Source organism: Macaca thibetana, chromosome 16 (genome assembly GCF_024542745.1).
Source record: "Macaca thibetana thibetana isolate TM-01 chromosome 16, ASM2454274v1, whole genome shotgun sequence".
Taxonomy (NCBI): domain Eukaryota; kingdom Metazoa; phylum Chordata; class Mammalia; order Primates; family Cercopithecidae; genus Macaca; species Macaca thibetana.
In genome coordinates, this window is record NC_065593.1 from 18,924,180 (window position 1) to 18,943,326 (window position 19,147).

At 58.2% G+C, this 19,147-nt stretch overlaps 1 protein-coding gene across 3 annotated transcripts in view; it reads right to left on the reverse strand.

The window, feature by feature from the left end:
• Positions 1–4,292: 4,292 nt before the first annotated feature.
• The window catches only part of SGSM2 (small G protein signaling modulator 2), a 46,305-nt gene continuing 31,450 nt past the window's right edge, over positions 4,293–19,147 (reverse strand). For all 3 annotated transcript variants that reach the window (XM_050763527.1, XM_050763525.1, XM_050763528.1), the window contains 12 exons: positions 15,426–15,579; positions 14,591–14,655; positions 14,353–14,498; positions 13,760–13,888; positions 13,328–13,510; positions 10,681–11,067; positions 10,295–10,419; positions 9,731–9,813; positions 9,117–9,226; positions 8,021–8,117; positions 6,131–6,298; positions 4,293–5,902 (listed from right to left, as the gene is read on the reverse strand). In XM_050763527.1, the coding sequence (XP_050619484.1) occupies positions 5,814–5,902; positions 6,131–6,298; positions 8,021–8,117; positions 9,117–9,226; positions 9,731–9,813; positions 10,295–10,419; positions 10,681–11,067; positions 13,328–13,510; positions 13,760–13,888; positions 14,353–14,498; positions 14,591–14,655; positions 15,426–15,579 (1,736 nt within the window). In that variant the 3' untranslated portion in view covers positions 4,293–5,813. The remainder of the gene's footprint in view (positions 5,903–6,130; positions 6,299–8,020; positions 8,118–9,116; positions 9,227–9,730; positions 9,814–10,294; positions 10,420–10,680; positions 11,068–13,327; positions 13,511–13,759; positions 13,889–14,352; positions 14,499–14,590; positions 14,656–15,425; positions 15,580–19,147) is intronic.

A 19,147-nucleotide genomic window follows, 5' to 3' on the forward strand; every position in this document is an offset into this window, starting at 1 on the left:
CTGGGCAGGCGAGGGGGCCAGGAGGGAGGGGACAGAGTTGAGGATTTCCTGGAGTGCCCTGCAGGCACAGAGGAGGTCAGCAAAGGTCTTGAATAGATTTTCTTTTGAAATAATCCTTAGATGCCTAAGAATTCCCTTCCCATTTCCTCCTGGTCCTGGACATCTCCCAGGGGACTGTTTCCTTATTTCTCTCTCCTGGTGTGGGTAAAGGGACAGTTACAAACCAGGTCATCACCCTCAGAGGCTGAGCCCTGTACCCACCCCAGCACAGCCACCTCCACCAGACCCCCTGGCTCTGGGAGAGCCAGCTTTGCTATTCCCATTGTGACAGCGATGGCAGGCCTGACCCACCGGATGGTCAGAGTAGCGTGTGGAGCTCGCCCCTCCCTCAGCCTGCCCACCTCTCCCTGCATCCTGAGGCCAGTGGCCCCCGGGCCTGCACAGATACCTCATCATCCACCCGCTGCCCCTCCCCGTCCCTGTCCCCCAGCAGTGGGGGCCTGCAAATCTAGTGCCGAATGACTATGTCCAGATTAGTGACGATGGGTGTTGCTGTTGTTCTTGTTGTCGTTTGTGAACGCTGTGATGCTGTGTGCCCAAGTGGGCAGCCACCACCCAGCCCTTCCTTGGGCGTCTCCCCCTGAGAGCTGTCAGGACCACATCTGTCCTCACCCTGTGGGACCGCCTGCCACTCCCTCCCTAGCCCTTCCAGCCTGGGACACACACACAAACACACACACACGCACACACACACATCTTACCTCTCATGCGTGTTTTACCTTTTGATGTTCAGAGTGGCTCACTGGCTGGGAGTCCTTACCTCGGGGAGAGGGGGAGGTTGGTTCCTTGGGGGGGCCAAAGGCAGGGAATGCCTGGAGGGTAACTTGGGGGGTCACCATGACCCCTTCTTTCTCCAGAAACAGCTGCTTCTCCCCCCATCCCAGGGTCCCACCCCCAACCCCCAAAGAGGTGGCCCTTGTTTACAGTGAGGACTCGGCCACTGTGTCTCTGTTTCCTGAAATATAAACTGTAGCGACCCCAGACTGTAGAGATTTTTATGTGTTTGGATACATCTGCTGTGTGGGAAAACAAAACAAAAACAAAAACTACAAAAACCCTAATTTTGTACATACTGTATTTTTACTATTGAACTGTATTCTAGTGGCTGTTCATGCTCCAAGACTTTAGTTACCGAGACATGAATACTATCCATGTAATAAGCACTTGCCTGGAATAAAATATAAAATTGAAATAAACCTGCACTGAAACCTGAGATGGAGCTGCCAGCCTGCAGCATCTGGGTCATTTTATTGCAAAAGGAGGCAGAGGCCTGTAGGGAAGCGTGCGGCAGGAGCGGCGAGATCACCTGTCTCAACCCTGTCTGCCCAGCAGAGTCCTCCAGCAGCTCTGACCGGGTGCCTCGGCCGCTCTGAAAATGGCAGTTCTGGTCGGTCTGAAACTTCTGCAGCGTTTCCTATTTCCTCAGACCATTTTACAAGTATGATCTTGTTTCATCTTTCAACAGCCAAGTGAAGTAAATAAGCAAGACTTAGCCCCATTTTGGCAGATAAGGAAACAGGATTGAGGTGGCCCAGTGACTTGTCGAGGCCACACAGCTAGCTGGAGACTTCGTTGGAGCTGCAGTCAGACCTCTCCACTGGGTACAGAGTTCTCACCCAGCATCTGCCACCCTTTGTGGCACCCGGGGCCAGTGCTAGACTCGGATCCAGTAAAAAAGGTACAGGGGAGTTGCCCCAGGATCTGGGCACAGAGGGCGAGAGCTTCCTGAGAAGCTGCTGCCTGGGGTGTGGTTGTGACAGGTCAGCCGGGGAGTCCATACAGCTGGCCTCTAAGGGAAAGGAACAAGGGGGAGAAGAGGCTGGAGGTCAGGGGCCACAGAGCCGTGTTCTCAGCCGGGCTGGGAGCCCCTTGTCCCTGCGGCTGTCTTCTCCCCATGGGCAGGCTGTCTCGGGAGGTGGCCGTGTGGGAAGTGAGGTCAGGGGGCCACTAGCTGGGCCTTGCTGGAGACCAGGCTGGCCGAGGGGACCCAGTTTCTCATTTCCACCCTGACAGTGCCTGTCTGACTCCCAGTCCCCGCGGGGGAGACTGCGCTGCGTCTCTTCCTGAGGTGGGGTGGGTAGGGGTTACCCTTGCGGAAGGGAGTAGTGTCTTGGATCCTGTTCTCTGAAAGGGTTGACTTCGAAAAGTTCAGGCCGGGCGCGGTGGCTCACGCCTGTAATCCCAGCACTTTGGGAGGCCGAGGTGGGCGGATCACCGGAGGTCAGGAGGTCGAGACCATCCTGGCCAACATGGCGAAACCCCGTCTCTACTAAAAATACAAAAATGAGCCGGGCGTGGTGGCGCCGTAGTGTCAGCTACTCAGGAGGCTGAGGCAGGAGAATCATTTGAACCCGGGGGGCGGAGGCTGCAGTGAGCCGAGATCCTGCCACTGCACCCCAGCCCGGGAGACAGAGCAAGACGGTCTCAAAAAATTTTTTAAACTTTAGAATAAAGTTCTGAACCCAGCCCTCCCCACTGCGCCTGCCCTTTTCACTCGTGAGACGCGGGCTCCCTCTGCTGGTAGCTCCCGGAAGAGCTGGGTCACGTCCATTGGCCCACTAGTGCCGCTTTAGGGAAGGGGTAGCGTGAGGGTTAACCCTTCCTGGGTGCGTACTCCGTGCCAGGCCCTGTGCCCACCGGGAACACGAATGAAGACCCTCCCCTGGCAGTGACGACTTGGCTGTCATCTGAGGGCTGTCACTAACTCTTTAGGCAGAAGCTGTACTCAAGGCTCCCCCTCACCCACAGCCCAGCTGGAGCTTGTAAGAAAGGGGCCTGTGGTCAGGATAAAGTATGAATCCAGGTGCGTCCGTTTACCAGCTCCTGTTCTGTAAGAGACCTGACTTTCCAGAGTGCGAAGGTTGCTCGAGATGGTGTTTTGAGAGCCCGCTGTGCCGCTTGCTCTTCCTGCCCCCAGCTGTTCCGTGGCTTGGGCTTCGCGATTCCCTCTGGTCCCAGGATCCCAGTCCAGTAGTCTGGGGGAGCAGGGCAGGATGGAAGTGTGTGAAGGCACTGGGTTACTCCCAAGCTAGGTGAAATTCCCTTTAGGTGGTCGCAGCAAAGGGAATTCTGATTCCTCCAAGCAACAGAGTCAGCTGGCGGGTGGGGGGTGTTCCCCGGAGGGGCTCATCAAGTTCCCTGGCCCCAGAGCTCTGTGTCAACTGGTTTCTTTGTTTGGGCAGCTCTGGCCACTAGTCTGTATTCTTTCCTAAAAGCTGGGTTCAGGGCCAGGTGCAGTGGCTCCAGCCTGTAATCCCAGCTCTTCGGGAGGCCAAGGTGGGAGGACTACTTGAGGCCAGAGTTCAAGACCAGCCTGAGCAACATAGTGAGCCTCTGCCTCTACCAAAAAAATTTAAAAATTAGCCATGGTGGTGCGCCTGTAGCCCTAGCTACTTGGGAGGCTGAGTTGGGAGGATCGCTTGAGCCTAGGAGTTCAAGGCTGCAGTGAGCCATGGTCATACCATTGCACTCCATCCTGGGAGAGACAGCAAGACTCTGCGTCTGTCTGTCTCTCTCTCTATATACACACACATATATATGTGTGTATATATACATGAAATAACGCTGGGTTCAGCCTGCTAGGACCATGGGCTGGGGGGTCTTTAGCTTTCAGTGAATGGACAACACGCCCTAATGTCCAGGAAGCCAGTGTCCTCTAGAACAGAAAACATGTTGGGTGACTGGTGTCTTCTCCCTGGAGCCATCGACGATGGGACCAGTAGCACTCCGGTTGGGGAAGGGCAGGAAGAGAGGTGGAGACCTGTTACAGCTGGGCCTGTCCATCGCTCAGCAGGGTCTGACTCCTCCTGACACTCGCCTCAGGCCTCTCAGACAGTGCTCAGGGGGTGAGAGCCACAGGGCAGCTCCGTCACCACCGGCTGCAGTGGCGTAGTCAAGCTCCAGCTTCTCGTTGCAGCCTGGTCAGGAGGGCAGGCAGGGGGTAGGGATGGGACAGGGACCTTCTCTCATCCACAGGCTAGAGGGGCCACTGGTCATCGTGAGATGGGGCCATGACTCTGCGGTAAGGTCCCCTGAAGGGTGCTGAGTACTTGAGGTTTGGCTATCAAATCACCCTGACTTCCTGACCGGCCCACACCCTCCGGACTGGCGGCTGGGGTACCTCTCTCTTGGAAACTTTAGTTCTTTTTGCTGTCCTCGCCTTTTGGGGCTGGCCAACTGTGGAGCTTAAAGAAGGCATGTGGTCTCTCAGTGTCCAGTCCCGGAGGCGTCAGTGTTGACAAATGCTGTTTATTGGTCTGTTACACAGAAGAGTATAGTTTCTGAGGCAAAAACCATACACACTCTGCTCCTCACAAAACCACAGAGTTACTAAGGCGGGCACACAATGGCCACACGTGCTTGGTGGAGGCCAAGGACTCATGGACAACAAGGATGGACAATGGGACGGTCTGGCCCCCAGACAGGCTGTGCAATGCCCGGGGGCAGGGCTGGGCTGGGCAGGCTGTCCTGGGTGCAGAAGGGCTGCGAGGCCCTTTATCATGTTTCTCAAATGCAGAAAGTCTGCCAGACTTTGGTGGCTGTGGACAGGCCCCAGCCCCAGGCAGGGCCTCCAGGTCCCAGGGCAAGGCCTAGCCTGCATGTGTTGGGGTGGAGGAGGAAGTGGGGATGGCCAAGCAAGCAGCATGCCTAGGCCTGGGGGCAGGAGCTGTGCCCTTCCGGGCACCCCCGTGTACACAGCTCCTCCAGGGGGTTTCTGGGTTCCTAGGCCTCTTGGCATCCTGAGATGCATGTGGAAGGCAGAGCTAGCTTTGCTTCTCACCAGGGACAGACGGGACACCCATGCATCCCCTGCCTTCCACAGCCCCAGGGACGCAGCAGATGTCTGCGACAGATAATGGGCTGCCCCAGAACTGAGGCCCGTCCCTGAGAGGAGACCAGATTGCTCCCCTACACAATCACCCTGGGATTCCTCAGAGCAAGTGCTCCGGTCGCATTCCAGATCATCCACTGGCAAGAGCGTCCCTTACACGTGGTTTTCAGAGAAGTACCTAATGCAGAACGCAGGGGTGGGGTGGCAGGAGTGAGGCTGTGCAGATACACAGAGGTACACTGCACAGGGCCGGGAGGCCTGGGGGTCACCTCAGGTGGCCAAAGGCAGTGGCAGTGCTGCTGAGGTGGGCTGCTCCCGCCCAGGGCCCACGTCGTCTGACTGCCCCAGAATCTCAGGGGAGCGGCCCGAAGGCGCCCCAGGCCTCCTGCACCCAGGACATATGCCTAAACCGGCAGCATTTCTGGCGGCTCCAGCTGGGGCTGGTGCACACACAGTATACTGGGGCTGCAAAGGGACCCTCAGAAGGGACGCAGCACAGAGCCTCTCGCCCTCTGCCACCCCAGCTAAGTAGGGCCCAGGCCACTGTAGCCCCTGTTAATCCTATGGGGCCCCAGGTTCACTCATGGGCCACAGTCCAGGCTGAGGCCGCAGGTGGCAGTGGGACTATTCCCAGATGTTTGAGAGAGGAGCAGAGTAGGTGTGTCCCCCAAGGCAGCTGCTCCCTGAGGCTGACCGCTCCCATCCCGGCCCTGATCTGAGGGCATCCTGGCCCCTGGCTTGCCCTGCAGGGTCAGCACTGCCGGGAGTCGGATCCCAGGCTCACAGTCACTTTGTTAGGAACAGAGGTGGGGTCGGCTGGTGGCTGGGGCGGTCTGGGCGGTGATTCCCTTGCACCTCTCCCTGCCGGAGCCCAGGCGCCCGAGGTCCAGGCTCTGCACGGCTGCTGCCTCCTGGCCCCAGCTCACTTGTTCTCTATGAGCAGCTGCACCTTGTGGACGAGGTCCCGGGCGAGCCGCAGGATCTCCTGGGCATCGTGATGCTCAGCGCGTTCTGGGGGGACACATGGACAGCTGTAGGGAGGCCCAGAGAAAGGGCAGCAGGCTGGGAGGTGGCTGACTACCTTGCTCTGTTTCCATCTGCTCTGCTAGATTCTGGACATCCCTGCCTTTGGGGAAGGGCCCCCAGAATTCCTGAGAACCCTCCAACTGTGTGCAGGGCAGAGGTGGGGGCCTCCACACCCCTGCTGGGGGCAGCCGGGATGGCTGGAGCAGCTCGTACCGTTGAAAAACTTGATGATGTCAGTGAAGTCCATGTTGTTGTCGCGGATGACCTCTCGGTAGACCTCCACCAGGGCCAGGGCGATGAACAGGACAAAGTGCTCCGACGAGATGTGCCTGGCTGCCCAGATCACCTCCCACACAGCAAACACGTCCTCGTACAGCAGTTCTGGGGATAGTAAGCAGCTGCTGCTCACCTGTCCCAGCCGCATGTCTGGGGCTAAGGCTGGGATTGAGGCTGCGGTTGGGGCTGAGGCTGGGGCTGGGGCTGAGGCTGGGGCTGACACTGGCTGGCCTGGCTGGCTGCTCATAGGGCCTCTAAATGGAGCCAGTTGAGGAGTCAGAGCTTCAGGAGCCAAAGTCCTGGGATTCTCTCCATGACACAGCCTGGCTCAAGAATGGGGGTTCTGTACCCCATACCAAGGCCCTGTCCTTTTCTTGGGTAATTTCTGCACACTGAGTTCCTGCAGACTCTGTGCCTGCACTTCAGCCGGGCAGCTCCGTCACGGGCCTCCCATCTTGGTGCTCAGGAATGCTTTGGTTTGAAAAAAGTTCCCCGGCTGGGTGCGGTGGCTCAAGCCTGTAATCCCAGCACTTTGGGAGGCCGAGACGGGCGGATCACAAGGTCAGGAGATCGAGAGACGATCCCGGCTAACACGGTGAAACCCCGTCTCTACTAAAAAATACAAAAAACTAGCGGGGCGAGGTGGCGGGCGCCTGTAGTCCCAGCTACTCGGGAGGCTGAGGCAGGAGAATCGCGTAAACCCGGGAGGCGGAGCTTGCAGTGAGCCGAGATCCGGCCACAGCACTCCAGCCCGGGCTACAGAGCAAGACTCCGTCTCAAAAAAAAAAAAAAAAAAAAAAAAAAAAAAAAGAAAAAAGTTCCCCAAACCATGACCTATGAGAGTTGTAATTGTCAACCCTGGCGGCACTTTGGGAGATTTTGTTTTCTTTTTAATTTTTTCTTTTCTTTTTTTTTTTTGAGACAGAGTCTGGCTCTGTTGCCCCAGCTGGAGTGCAGTGGCACAATCTCAGCTCACTGTAACCTCACCTCCACTACAGGCACCCGCCACCACGCCCGGCTGATTTTTGTATTTTTAGTAGAGACGGAGTTTCACCATGTTGGCCAGGCTGGCCTCAAACCCCTGACCTCAAGTGATCTGCTTGCCTCGGCCTCCCAAAGTGCTGGGATTACAGGTATGAGCCACTGCACCCAGCCAAATTTTTTCTTTCTATTTTAGAAATTAAAGACAGGGTCTGGCTATGTTGCCCAGGCTGGTCTCAAGTTCCTGGGCTCAGGCAGTCCTCTCACCTTGACTTCCCAAAGTGCTGGGATTACAGGCATAAGCCACTGTGTCTGGTCAGGGGGCATTTAAGAACACACAGGCCCAGGCAGCCACAATTAGTAAGTCTGGGGCTGGGTGGGGCCCAGGGTACTCGTAATTTTTTATTTATTTTTTATTTATTTATTTTTTTTTTTGAGACGGAGTCTTGCTCTGTCACTCAGGCTGGAGTGCAGTGGCCGGATCTCAGCTCACTGCAAGCTCCGCCTCCCGGGTTTACGCCATTCTCCTGCCTCAGCCTCCCGAGTAGCTGGGACTACAGGCGCCCGCCACCTCGCCCGGCTAGTTTTTTGTATTTTTTAGTAGAGACGGGGTTTCACCGTGTTAGCCGGGATCGTCTCTCGATCTCCTGACCTCGTGATCCGCCCGTCTCGGCTTCCCAAAGTGCTGGGATTACAGGCTTGAGCCACCGCGCCCGGCCAACTCGTAGTTTTTTAAAGCTCCGCAGCTGGTTCCAAGGTCCGGTTAGGATTGAGAACTGTTGGCTTTGGGGAAGAGGGAGCTCTTACTGCCCCCACCTCAGCCCCATGATCCAACCCACTTCTTACCCCTCTTAAAATCCAGCAGGAACCAGCGATAACAGAAGTAGAAGTGGGTGTAGTCTCCATTCTGATGCATCAGCTCAAACAGCTCTGAGTCCAGGATCTTATGTAGGTGGGAAAAGGGAGAGCCCTGAGCTGATGCTTCCTCTCTGGCCACCACTCACCCTCCGCTCACGCCCAGGGATGCACGCGATCCCCAGACCTGGCAGTGGGTCTGTCTGTTGCCCCGTGCCCCGTGCCCCGTGGTGTGATTCCCAGACCTGGCAGTGGGTCTGTCTGTTGCCCCGTGCCCCGTGGTGCGATTCCCAGACCTGGCAGTGGGTCTGTCTGTTGCCCCGTGCCCCGTGGTGCGATCCCCAGACCTGGCAGTGGGTCTGTCTGTTGCCCCGTGCCCCGTGGTGTGATTCCCAGACCTGGCAGTGGGTCTGTCTGTTGCCCCGTGCCCCGTGGTGCACTCTCTCCCCCTTGGATCTCCTTGTGGAGGCTGGGTTGCTCCCTGCTACCCCTCCCATCACCCGTCTCTCAGGGCTGCTTTATTTTTAGGGTTATACGATTTTCTGGGTATCTGATGTCATCAGCAACCCCTACTGTTCGCCAGAGCTTTCATGGGCACGAGCATTCACACACACTCCTCCTCAAGTTCTAACACTGAGACCATGGTTCTCTGTTTTTTGTTTTTTGTTTTTGAGTCAGAGTCTCGCTCTGTCTCCCAGGCTGGAGTGCAGTGGCGCGACCTTGGCTCACTGCAAGCTCCGCCTCCTGGGTTCGAGCGATTCTCCTGCCTCAGCCTCCTGAGTAGCTGGGACTACAGGCGCCCCCCAACGCCCGGCTAATTTTTGTATTTTTAGTAGAGATGGGGTTTCATGATGTTGACCAGGCTGGTTTCGAACTCCTGACTTCGTCATTCGCCCGCCTCAGCCTCCCAAAGTGCTGGGATGACAGGCCTGAGCAGCCTTGCCTGGCCAAAACTATGTCTTTTAAAATGAAAGAAATTAAGTTTCTATGTGAAGTATGTTTTTGGAAAGCTCCCTAGCCTTCCTGTGGACGATGGACAAGCCCGGCTCTGCCTGCTCCCGTGCCCGTGGGTGGCAACCGGCCTCACCTGGATGAGGGAGCGCATGTTGGCAAAGTGGGTGTCCATGGCACCCCCGTTGGGGAAGTTCTGGCTCATCCTCTTCATGAGGTGGCTGAAGCAGCTGTAGGCCAGCTGATCTGAGGGGAGACCGGGGTAAAGCTGGCAGGGCAGGACACTCGGGACAGGGCTGGCTCCCATTCCTGCTCTTCCAGACCTGGCCAGCCTCTCGTCCTTTCTCCAGCTTCTGCAGCCTAGTCCCACGTCCCATCCGTCACCGTTGTCGAGGGTGACCAGGAGAGGTGCCCAGTCCCACGTCCCATCCGTCACCGTTGTCGAGGGTGACCAGGAGAGGTGCCCAGTCCCACGTCCCATCCGTCACCGTTGTCGAGGGTGACCAGGAGAGGTGCTCAGTCCCACGTCCCATCCGTCACCGTTGTCGAGGGTGACCAGGAGAGGTGCTCAGTCCCACGTCCTCCCATCCCTCACGGTTGTCAAGGTTGACCAGGAGAGGTGCCCAGTCCCACGTCCCCCATCCCTCACTGTTGTCTAGGGTGACCGGGAGAGGCGCCCAGTCCCACGTCCCCCCATCCCTCACTGTTGTCTAGGGTGACCGGGAGAGGAGCTCATCCCCCATCCCTCACCGTTGTCGAGGGTGACCAGGAGAGGTGCCAGCAGATCGCACATGCCCTGCACATAGCCCACGTCCAGGTGCTCCCACACATAGCTGAAAGGTAGGGCAGAGTCACTGTGGCTGTGCCCCATTCTTCCCTCCCTCCGGATCCCTGGGGAAAAGGCCTCCAGAGCCACCTGCCGCCCGGAAGTCAGCCTTTCCCTGACCCTAAGCCATGTACTGTGCACCCCCCACAGGGAGACAATGGGGAACAACCCACAGGCCCCCCCAAGGCACTCAGGACTTAGGGAGAGACAAGGCCGTCATGCCTGGTAGGTGGGCGCGGGGGCGGGGATGAGGGACAGCTTCCTGAAGAAGCGGCTGAAGGGGAGTCCGGTGGACCTAAGAATGAAGAGGGGCGGGGAAGGGGTGTTGCAGGGAAGAAGCTCTCCAGGCAGGGGGAGCCAAGTGTGATTCAGGAGCAGGAGAGAGGAGCAGGGCACCTTCCGGACCTCATGTTTCAGAGTAACTGGCGGGAGCCAGAGTGCGGGGGCAGGGTCCCGCCTCCCACCCTGAGCCCCGCCCCACAAGGCACCTGCACATGACGTCTCTGAGCCTCTCCAGGTTGGGGGGCGTGAAGTACCAGTAGTTGCGGTCACATCTCTGCACATCCTTGTCTATGCGGTGCAGGTTTAAGGCCACAGTGTCCAGTAATTCTATCTGGAAGAGGGGAGGGCCCTCAGGCATGAGACCGGGCAGCCCTTCCCAGGCTGGGGACAGAATGTGCCCCAAGAAATGCAGCAAAACAGGGAATCCCGAGACCAGAGCAAGTCCTCTGGGGATGCTGAGAAATGGGCTCAGAACTCCCTTCCAGGGCAGTCAGGGCACCCCGCCTTCCACCCCGCCAGCCCTTCCCCAGCTCTGGGATGTCAGGAGGGCCTCTGGGCGGCTGAGAACAGCGCCTGGGGGGCATGTACGCACAGTGTAGGCAGCTGCACACACAGCTGCAAGCTCCTCCCCCGCCTCCAGTTCTCCGGCCTGAGGAGGCTTCTCCTGGCTGGGATCCTGGGGCTCCGAGAAAGTGTGAGCTGCAGGGCCGAGCCCACTGGAGCCTTCCTCCCCGCCGCCGTCCTCCTCTTCGAAGCCTACGCTCTGCCCCTCATCTAGGCTTGACTGGATGCCCGAGGCCACGGAGTAATTGCGAGAGGAGGGCAGTCCTGAGTCTGGGGAGTCGAACTCCACGGAATGCTGCTGCTCCACCGCAGCGGTGCCCGGAGTCCCGGCTCCTGCTTCCTGCTCAGGCTTTGGTCTGGAATCTTCGGGGTCCTGGGGCCCCGGGGGCTCCAGTTCATCCACAGAGATAAACACCTGGTGGGTGAACACAGGGCGGCTCCACCTTCACTCTAGCACCTTCCCGCAGCCACCTCGGCCAGAAGGGAGCTGGAATGCAAAACTCTTCACACCCCCTCTCCCACCACAGCCCCCAACACCGTCGCTGCCACGGAGCACCAAGCCAGCTTCCGACCCCGCCGGCCACGGAGAGCAGCCTCTGGCCACACATGAAGACGCCGCCTTCAGCCCTGCTCGAAGCAACAGCTCCAGGTCTTCCTGTGGCTACTGAAGGGAAGAAAGGGAGCCAGAGGGCCGAACGCTCAATGGCCACTTTGAACTAAGTCTCATGCTCGAAAAATCATGAGAACAGGAGGACGTCCTTAGTGTTTTGGTGTGGCTGCCAGGACACCCTGGGTGGAGAGAAGGCTAAAGGTTTTAGGAAAAACAAGTGTTTCCTTATTTTCAGTATTGAATGTTCAGCAGGACAAGACAGGAGCATTCTGTGACAAGTACCTAGTCAGCTCCATTAGCCCTCAGGCAAGGGGAGACGTGAGAAGGAAAAGCAAACATTCTACGGACTAGACACAGTCCACCACCGTGGACAAGGCACGGGGAAGAGAAGAGACGCACCGAGACTCTTTGGGATTTTTCTTTCTCTATTTTGACCATGTAGGGAAAGCGACGGTAAAAGCAGTTTCTACTTTGGGCAGGAAGCATGAAGTGCTGGGTAAGGCCACAGTTCTGTGGCAACTGGATATGCCAGTGAGGAAGGCTACTGCTGTCCATGAGCTCAGCAGCCGGGCAGTGGCACAGACTAAGATTTTTACAAAACCAGAGAGAGGGAGAATGTGTTCCTGAATAGGGGATTAAGAACAAAGCACATGGGAAATGAGAATGTGCCTTGTTAGTTCTACTTCTTTCTTTCTTTTTTTTTATTTCTGAGGCAGGGTCTCACTCCATAGCCCAGGCTAGAGTGCAGTGCAGTGGTGGGAGCACGGCTCACTGCAGCCTCAACCTCCATGGCTCCAGTGGTCCACTCACCTCAGCCTCCCGAGTAGCTGGGACCACAGGTGCACCCTAACACATGCGGCTAATTTTTGCGTTTGTTGTAAAGACAGGGTTTCACATGTTGCCCAGGCTGGTCTTGAACTCTTGAACTCAAGCAGTCCTCCAACCTCTGCCTCCCAAAGTGTTGGAATTACAGGCATGAGCCACCACACCCAGCCAGTTAGATTTAACTTCCTTCAACTTGCATTTTCTGTTAATGTTAGTAAGGATTTAGTAAAGTAACAAGAATACACAATAAAGAGGCAATTTTAAAGAAAAAAGTTGGTCGGGCGTGGTGGCTCAAGCCTGTAATCCCAGCACTTTGGGAGGCTGAGACGGGTGGATCACGAGGTCAGGAGATCGAGACCATCCTGGCGAACACCCGTCTCTACTGAAAAATACAAAAACCTAGCCGGGCGAGGTGGTGGGCGCCTGTAGTCCCAGCTACTCGGGAGGCTGAGGCAAGAGAATGGTGTGAACCCGGGAGGCGGAGCTTGCAGTGAGCTGAGATCCAGCCACTGTACTCCAGCCCGGGCGACAGAGCGAGACTCCGTCTCAAAAAAAAAAAAAAAAAAAAAAAAAGGAAGTGGCCTTAAAAAAGAAACTTATCAGTGTTCGTTGGGCCAGGCAGTCACAGTTTAGAACTTGCCGTTGGAAAGGCAGGAGTGATGCCGGAAAGAGCTACTCTCTCGTGCTCTGAGCGAGCTTGGCATAGTCCTGTGTAGTGACAGGCAACACCGTGGGAGGAAGGATCTCGCCAGTCGACACCAATGGGGCTGCTCTACAGGCTCCCCTATTCTCAGGCCCACAGCTCTCAGGAAGCCTCTACAGTCAGAGGATATGGGTGGAGAGGGGAAACTGAGACCCAAAGACGGGAAGTTCTTGCCCAGAAACATTCATCTTGTCAGTAGTGGATCTGGGACTAGAACCCAGCACTGCCTGTTGCTAGCTTTGAGGTCTTTCTACAAGGAGGAGGGCTTCCCTAAATCCCAGTAAGTCCATCTTTCCCTCTAGTTGGCTAAAACTGAGCACGATGCACTCTCTCACTTTATTCCTACAATACCCAGAGAAATAGATGGTAGAGGCACAGTTAGCCATTTCCAGTTGGAGAAAATGAGACACAGCCACATTAGGCCTTTCTCGCAGGGCCCCACCAGTTCCCAGAGGTCAGGCTGGTGCCCAGGATCACTGTGCATAAAACGCGGGTGGTCCCCAAGATCCCCAACCCTCCAGGCCCCGTGTGGCTCACATCGTTGCTGATGGTGGAGTCTCGGTGGATGAGGCGCTGCACATGGCTGTCGATGCTGCTGCCCGAGGAGAACTTGGTGCGTGTGGCTGGGTGGGCCTCCCGCTCCCGCTGCCTCACCACCACCTCGCAGGCCTTCCACTCTGCCAACACCTGCTGGTACCTCGCTGCCACCACTGCATCCACCTGTACTCAGACCACACCACGACCATGGGGGGAGCGTGCACCAGGCCCTCCCCTTCAGGAGCTGGGCCTGCACTGGACCTTGGGTCCTGAGTCTCAGACTCAAGACGGGCCTCGGGGTAAGGGCGGTTGAGCTGCCCTGCCGTGCTTCTTTCTGGCTGGGAAGGGGCTGAGGCTTCCAAGGTCCCTTCCCTGGCGTCCCCTGGCCCAGCTCCCCATCTCACCAGCCCCATGGGAACAGGCTCCTTTTACCTGCTCCATCTCCTTCTTGCTCATGCCGAACGTGTAGTGGCCGAGCAGAAAGGGCCAGACGTCCTTGCGGATCTCGTGCTCTATGCCTCCGTAGTAAACTTGCCGCAGCAGCTCCAGCTCTTTGTAGTTCTGAGGGACCCGGGGAGTCAAGACCGTGCGGCCTCCACAGTCACTGTGGCCCAGCTCGGGGAGCCCCATCCCACAGAGAATGGGCTGGGCCGGGGCCTCTAGCGACTGCTGAAGCTCAGGCAAAGCCTGCTTTGGGGTGGCCACATCCTCCCGTGCCCCGGCTCACAGCGGGATGAGATCTCGTTCTGCTCTCCTTCCTTATGGGGCAGGACGTGGCGCCCGGAGAGAGGCCGAGCTTTATCCAGGATCACAGGGCGATGTGGACGCAGGACAGCTTCCCAGTCTAGCCCCCTTCCCGTGTCAGCCCCATGCCCAGATGCAAGAGATTCTGCCAGGACCCCGGTCACTCCGTGGCAACGGCCCTGGCCTGTCAACCGCGCCCACTGCCACATTTTACCCTGAAGCCCTCACTCCTGCCCGTCCCAGCCCCTCGACCTGTGGCTCTGGAACCCCAGGGTTGGCACCTTTTTGTCCTTCTGATACTTGCTCCACGTGTCCTTGGTGAGGCCTGCGGAGGCCCCCGGGGGCCGGTCAGGTGGAATAATGCTATGGTGCACCAGCGCTGACAGATGGGTCCGCACCGTGGACAGGTGGCGGCAGTGTGCCAGCCCTGCAGTGGGCAGCAGTGGGCAGCGGGGGGCTGGGACCGACCCAGGGCCACCCGCCCCCAGCCCACCACAGCCCGGCACGCCCCACACTCACAGCCGTAGAAGGCCCGGGACACGATCTGCCTCTTCATGCTCTCACACAGTAGCCTGAGCGGCAACCTGTGGGAACAACCCGGCTTAGCGGGGAGGCGCTGCGGCCCCTCTGGTGGGAGGAGAGAGAGAAGGGAGGAGGTTCTGTCCTGGGGGGCAGGTAGGGCACTGGGGAGGGTGCAAGGAGGAGGAGCCACAGCCCAGCAGCCGTCAATAGGCGCCCTGTCCCTGCCTGCCACCCCGGATAGAGCTGCGGTGGGGCCCCCGCCTGGCCCCCAACCACCTGGGGATCTTGGTCAATGAACTTCACCTGTGTGAATCTTCGTTTCCTCATGTGAAAAATGGAGACAGGCACCGGAGGGTCAAGATTAATAAACAAAAACGAAGTAAAGGTAAAAGAGAACACCTCCCATAAAAGCCATTCACTCACTGCCCTGGCACACGGCAGGTGGCTGCTGAGTGTCTGCAGGTGGACGGCCTGTCAGCAGGGTCTGTGTGCACATCGGGAAGGGGAGCTCATGGGGACTGAGCCGATGATGTGCCGGGCACAACTCTGGACATTCGCTGGGGTTCTCTCCTTCTGTCCTCACAAGTACCGTAAGCAGCAAGTAGCATCACCCCATTTTACAGATGAGGAAACTGAGGTTCAGACATATTGAGGCTCACGGTAATTCCGTAACTTGCAAGTCACGTGGGTAGCAAAAGTGAAATTTGAACCCAGGTCTGTCCCACTCTAGAGGCCACCCTGTCGTGCAAGTGACACGGCCTTTAAGGAAAGATGGACACACACGTGGCCGGACATGCTAACGGGAAGCTGGAGCCGAGCGCTGCCCACTCACCGGTCGGGGATGCAGCTACAGTGGCTGGGGGTTGCATGTGGGGAGCTGCTGGAGGAGCAGGAGAGGCAGGAGGAGCCCTGACTGCACAGGGGCTCCAGGTGCCAGGCTGGCAGGCTGGGCCCAAAGCCCTGCATCTCGATCATGTCACCAGCATCTGAGGGCAGGAAGGATGGCACGGTCAGAGCCCGAGAAACCTTCTCTGCCAGCACCCTGCAGCAGGCCCACCTCTGTGCCCAGAGCTGCAGAATCAAGTCACCCACGGGTGGAAAAGCACAGAGCGGGGACTGCCTGGTCCGGAGCCCAGAGATGGAAACGGTAAGGAGAGAGGGCGCCTGACACGTCCGAGCCTCCAGCAAGCCCGGAGAGGGGCAGCCGGGGGTCGTTCTGCGTGTGGTAAAACACTTGGACTGAGTCTTGGGTGACTGTGCCTATAGCTCTATCCTGCGGCCAGCAAGCCCTTGCTTTTCCAGAGGGAAGGGAAAGAGAGAGAAGGAACCAAGACCTGAGCTCCCCGAAGTGCCACCAGCCTGCAAGGATTCAGCTCGCTCCTCTTGGCAAACTCTGAGATGCTCAAGGTGTCCAGGGAGTCCCCACTGTTCAAAGCCCCTGAGGAATCTGAGTCACCTGCCCGTAGGCCTGACTCTTCTAGGGGAGTCTAGATCTGGTGGCCAGTGGCTACGGATGAGCAGTGCCCCGTGCCCAGGCCAGGCACCCCTGCTGCCAGCTCCCACGGGCCCTTTCTGAATTCTACTCCATCCCTGCCTAGCCTGAGAGCTCTTAGCATGGTGGCCTCCCGAAAACACCAGCGAGTTGGATGGAAGCCACAGGTCCCACGGCTACGAGGCCACTGAGGGAGTGGGGGTGGTGGCTGGGCACAGAGGCGGGGATGGGGGTGGTGGGGGGCACAGAGGCCCACCATCCAATGTGACAGAGAAGAACAGGCCCAGTTGCAGCCTCAGAAGATGACTCCTTGGACACAGCTATGCTGCCAGCAGACAGGGCCTGCTCGGCCAGCCCAGGTGGTCTGAATCAGAACTCAAGACCCTTGAGGGCTCCCAGGGTCCAAGTGGGGCAGGGCACTGCTTAAGGGGGACTCTGGCAGGTCCAGTGAGCCACAGAGATGAAGCAAAGTGAGAGAGGAAGTGGAAGCACTGGGGGTGATGCCAGGAGGGAGGGAGAGAGTGGAGAAGAGTTCGGAAGAACAGGGACGGAGAGCCGTGTGTGCTGAGGGGGTCCTGTGGGCAGCGGTTTGCTTGGCTGACTCAGCCTGGGCCGGGGCCCACGGTGGCCTGCTGCAGGCGTGGGCCTGGCTTTGGTGGGAGCTGGACTCCAGCTCTGGGTGTGCCTTGGTGGGGAGGGCTGAGCTGAGCCCCTTCCAGTTCCCTCAGCGGTTGCCCTGCCTTGGCCGGGGCTCTCTTCCCAGACCCACAGCCGTGAGGTTTGCAGATATCTGGCGCTTCAGCTCCACCAGGAGGCAAATTAAGGGAGCACACGTGGTGAGGAGGGGCTGCGGCTCTGGGAGTGAGGGCGTTGCAAGCCATGCCTGAGACTCTGGGAAGAAGGAGAGGGCACAGGTGCAGTAGGGCAGGAGCCCAGCTCAGGCCCCTGCAGCAGGAAGGAGAGAAGAGGACAGTCCCGGGAGGAGCCGGGGTGGGAAGAGGCCCAGCCAGGCAGGCAGCAGGCAACAGGCGGGCAGGCAGGGAGGGCAACTGGGGCGAGGGCGGGGGTGGGCAAAGGGAACCAAGCTCATGCCCAGAAAGGAGGCCCAGCCAAGGCATGTCTCCTGGGTCAATGCTCTTCACCTTAATCCTCCAGGAAGGAGCTGAACCAGCCACATTCGAACACTGTGTCTCTGAACAAGCCCAGTGCAGACAGCTGGGGCTATGGCGTGACTGAGTGAGGGCGCAGGCTGGACGGGGGGGTCTGCTGGGTCGGCTTTGACTCTGACCCTCTCCTCTGAGCATGAGGAAAGTGTAAAGCATGAAAACAGTGTGACGAACCCCACAGCCCCTAAGACTCCGAGTGAAAGGTGCGTGGCCTGGAGCAGAATTAGAGTGAATAGCATCTCTGCTCTGTGGGGAGGCAGCAGGAAAAGGAAGGGGAGAGGAAGACGGAGGGAGAGGAAATCTGGACACCCCGCCACTGATTCACATGCACAAGTCAAGCATGTTGCAGGCCTGAAAAGCAACAGCTGGCAGAACGGACTCAACAGTGTTGTCATTATGGACTGGAGTGCAGGTGGGGGGCCCCCATTCCCCAGCCCTCTCCCCAACCGCCTGCTGATTCTGCTCTTACGCCTCCTCTCCTTTCCCAAGTATTAGGGGCCCAGAAGTTCCACACTGGGTTGGCCTAACTCCTGAGTTCTTGAGAGGACACACAGATGAGCCCTGAGGCCTCTGGACCCCTGGAAGTGGGCCTGGAAGTTTCTCTGATCCCAGAGGCCTCAGCCCTGAGACTAGTCAGGGATAGGCTTTCGATCACCGAGTCTGTCAAGGGCTCTGCTAGGACCCTCCAGTCTCTAGCCTGACTACCAGTTCGTGGGGGAAGAAGTAGCTCTGTGGGTGCCCTCAGAGCTCAACCTTCCCACACTGCTCAGTCAGTCCACTGTAAACAGGCAACAGCCCCAAGTCCAGGTTTGCAAGGAACCAGATGGCAGGGGTGTGTGCAGGCAATAAACATCAGAAGCGGGATGTTCCCACCTAGGCCTGGCCTACAGGCTCATATTGGAAGGGCTGGGAGGGAGGGTGGGCATGAGGGCAGGCGCCTGGCAGTAGGAGGGCAGCTGGCAGCGTGTGCGGAGGGTGTGCTGGGTGTGTTCTAACACAGACCAGGCCGCCCTGCCTGCCCGGGAACTATTACTGGTTTAGTGGCCGGCTAAGGAACTGGGCTTCCCGGCAGAACTTTGTGGAAGCCTAAGGGGAGTGTGACATATTCTGAGGGCATCCTCTGCAGGGACGGGGAAAGGGAGAAGCAACTGGTTGTGTAGCTGGGAATGGGTGGGGATGGGGAAGCTCCCCTCGTCTCTGGGAGAACTGGCCTCAGCCTCTTCCTACCCACCCCTTCCTGGAGCACCCAGCCCAGTCCTCATAGGTCGCCTGGCTGATTGCTTGCTGGAAAGAGTAGGGCTCCCTCTCTACGAAGCCAGCTCTGTGCTAGGAAAGATGGGTGGTAGGCAGAGGAACCCTGAGAGGCTGAGGGTACCACGCTATCACCTCCAACAAAGGGGACCTCTCCATTCATGGACCCTGAGGTTCATGAGGGCAGGAACACAGCTGTCTTATATCCCTGGCACAGGCGAAGAGACGGAGCTCTGGGATAGTGAGGAACCTGCTCAAAACCGTACAGGGAACCAGGGGCATATCTGGGGCGGGAGCTCATGTTGCCAGGCCCTGAGCCTGGCCCCTTCCTGGACACCATGCTGCAGCTATTTCTAGATTTCATGCCAAAGCACCAGGCCCTGCCTGCTGGGGCCCTCAGGCCTCCGGGAAAAACTGAGCCCTGGGGCCCTTCCCCTGGCAGCCCTCAACCCCTTGCCTGACCCAAAGCTGCTGCCCCTGCCCCAGGAAGGACCCGGTACCTCCGTCCTATTTCTGTTAAGTCAGGAGTCAGAAGCACCAGGCCCAGAGGCTGGTCTTCCCAATCAGCAGAAAGACTGGGAATTTGCCAGCCTGACCCCCGGAGCACGAATGGGCTCAGAGAGCCACTCAGGGTGCCCAGGAGGC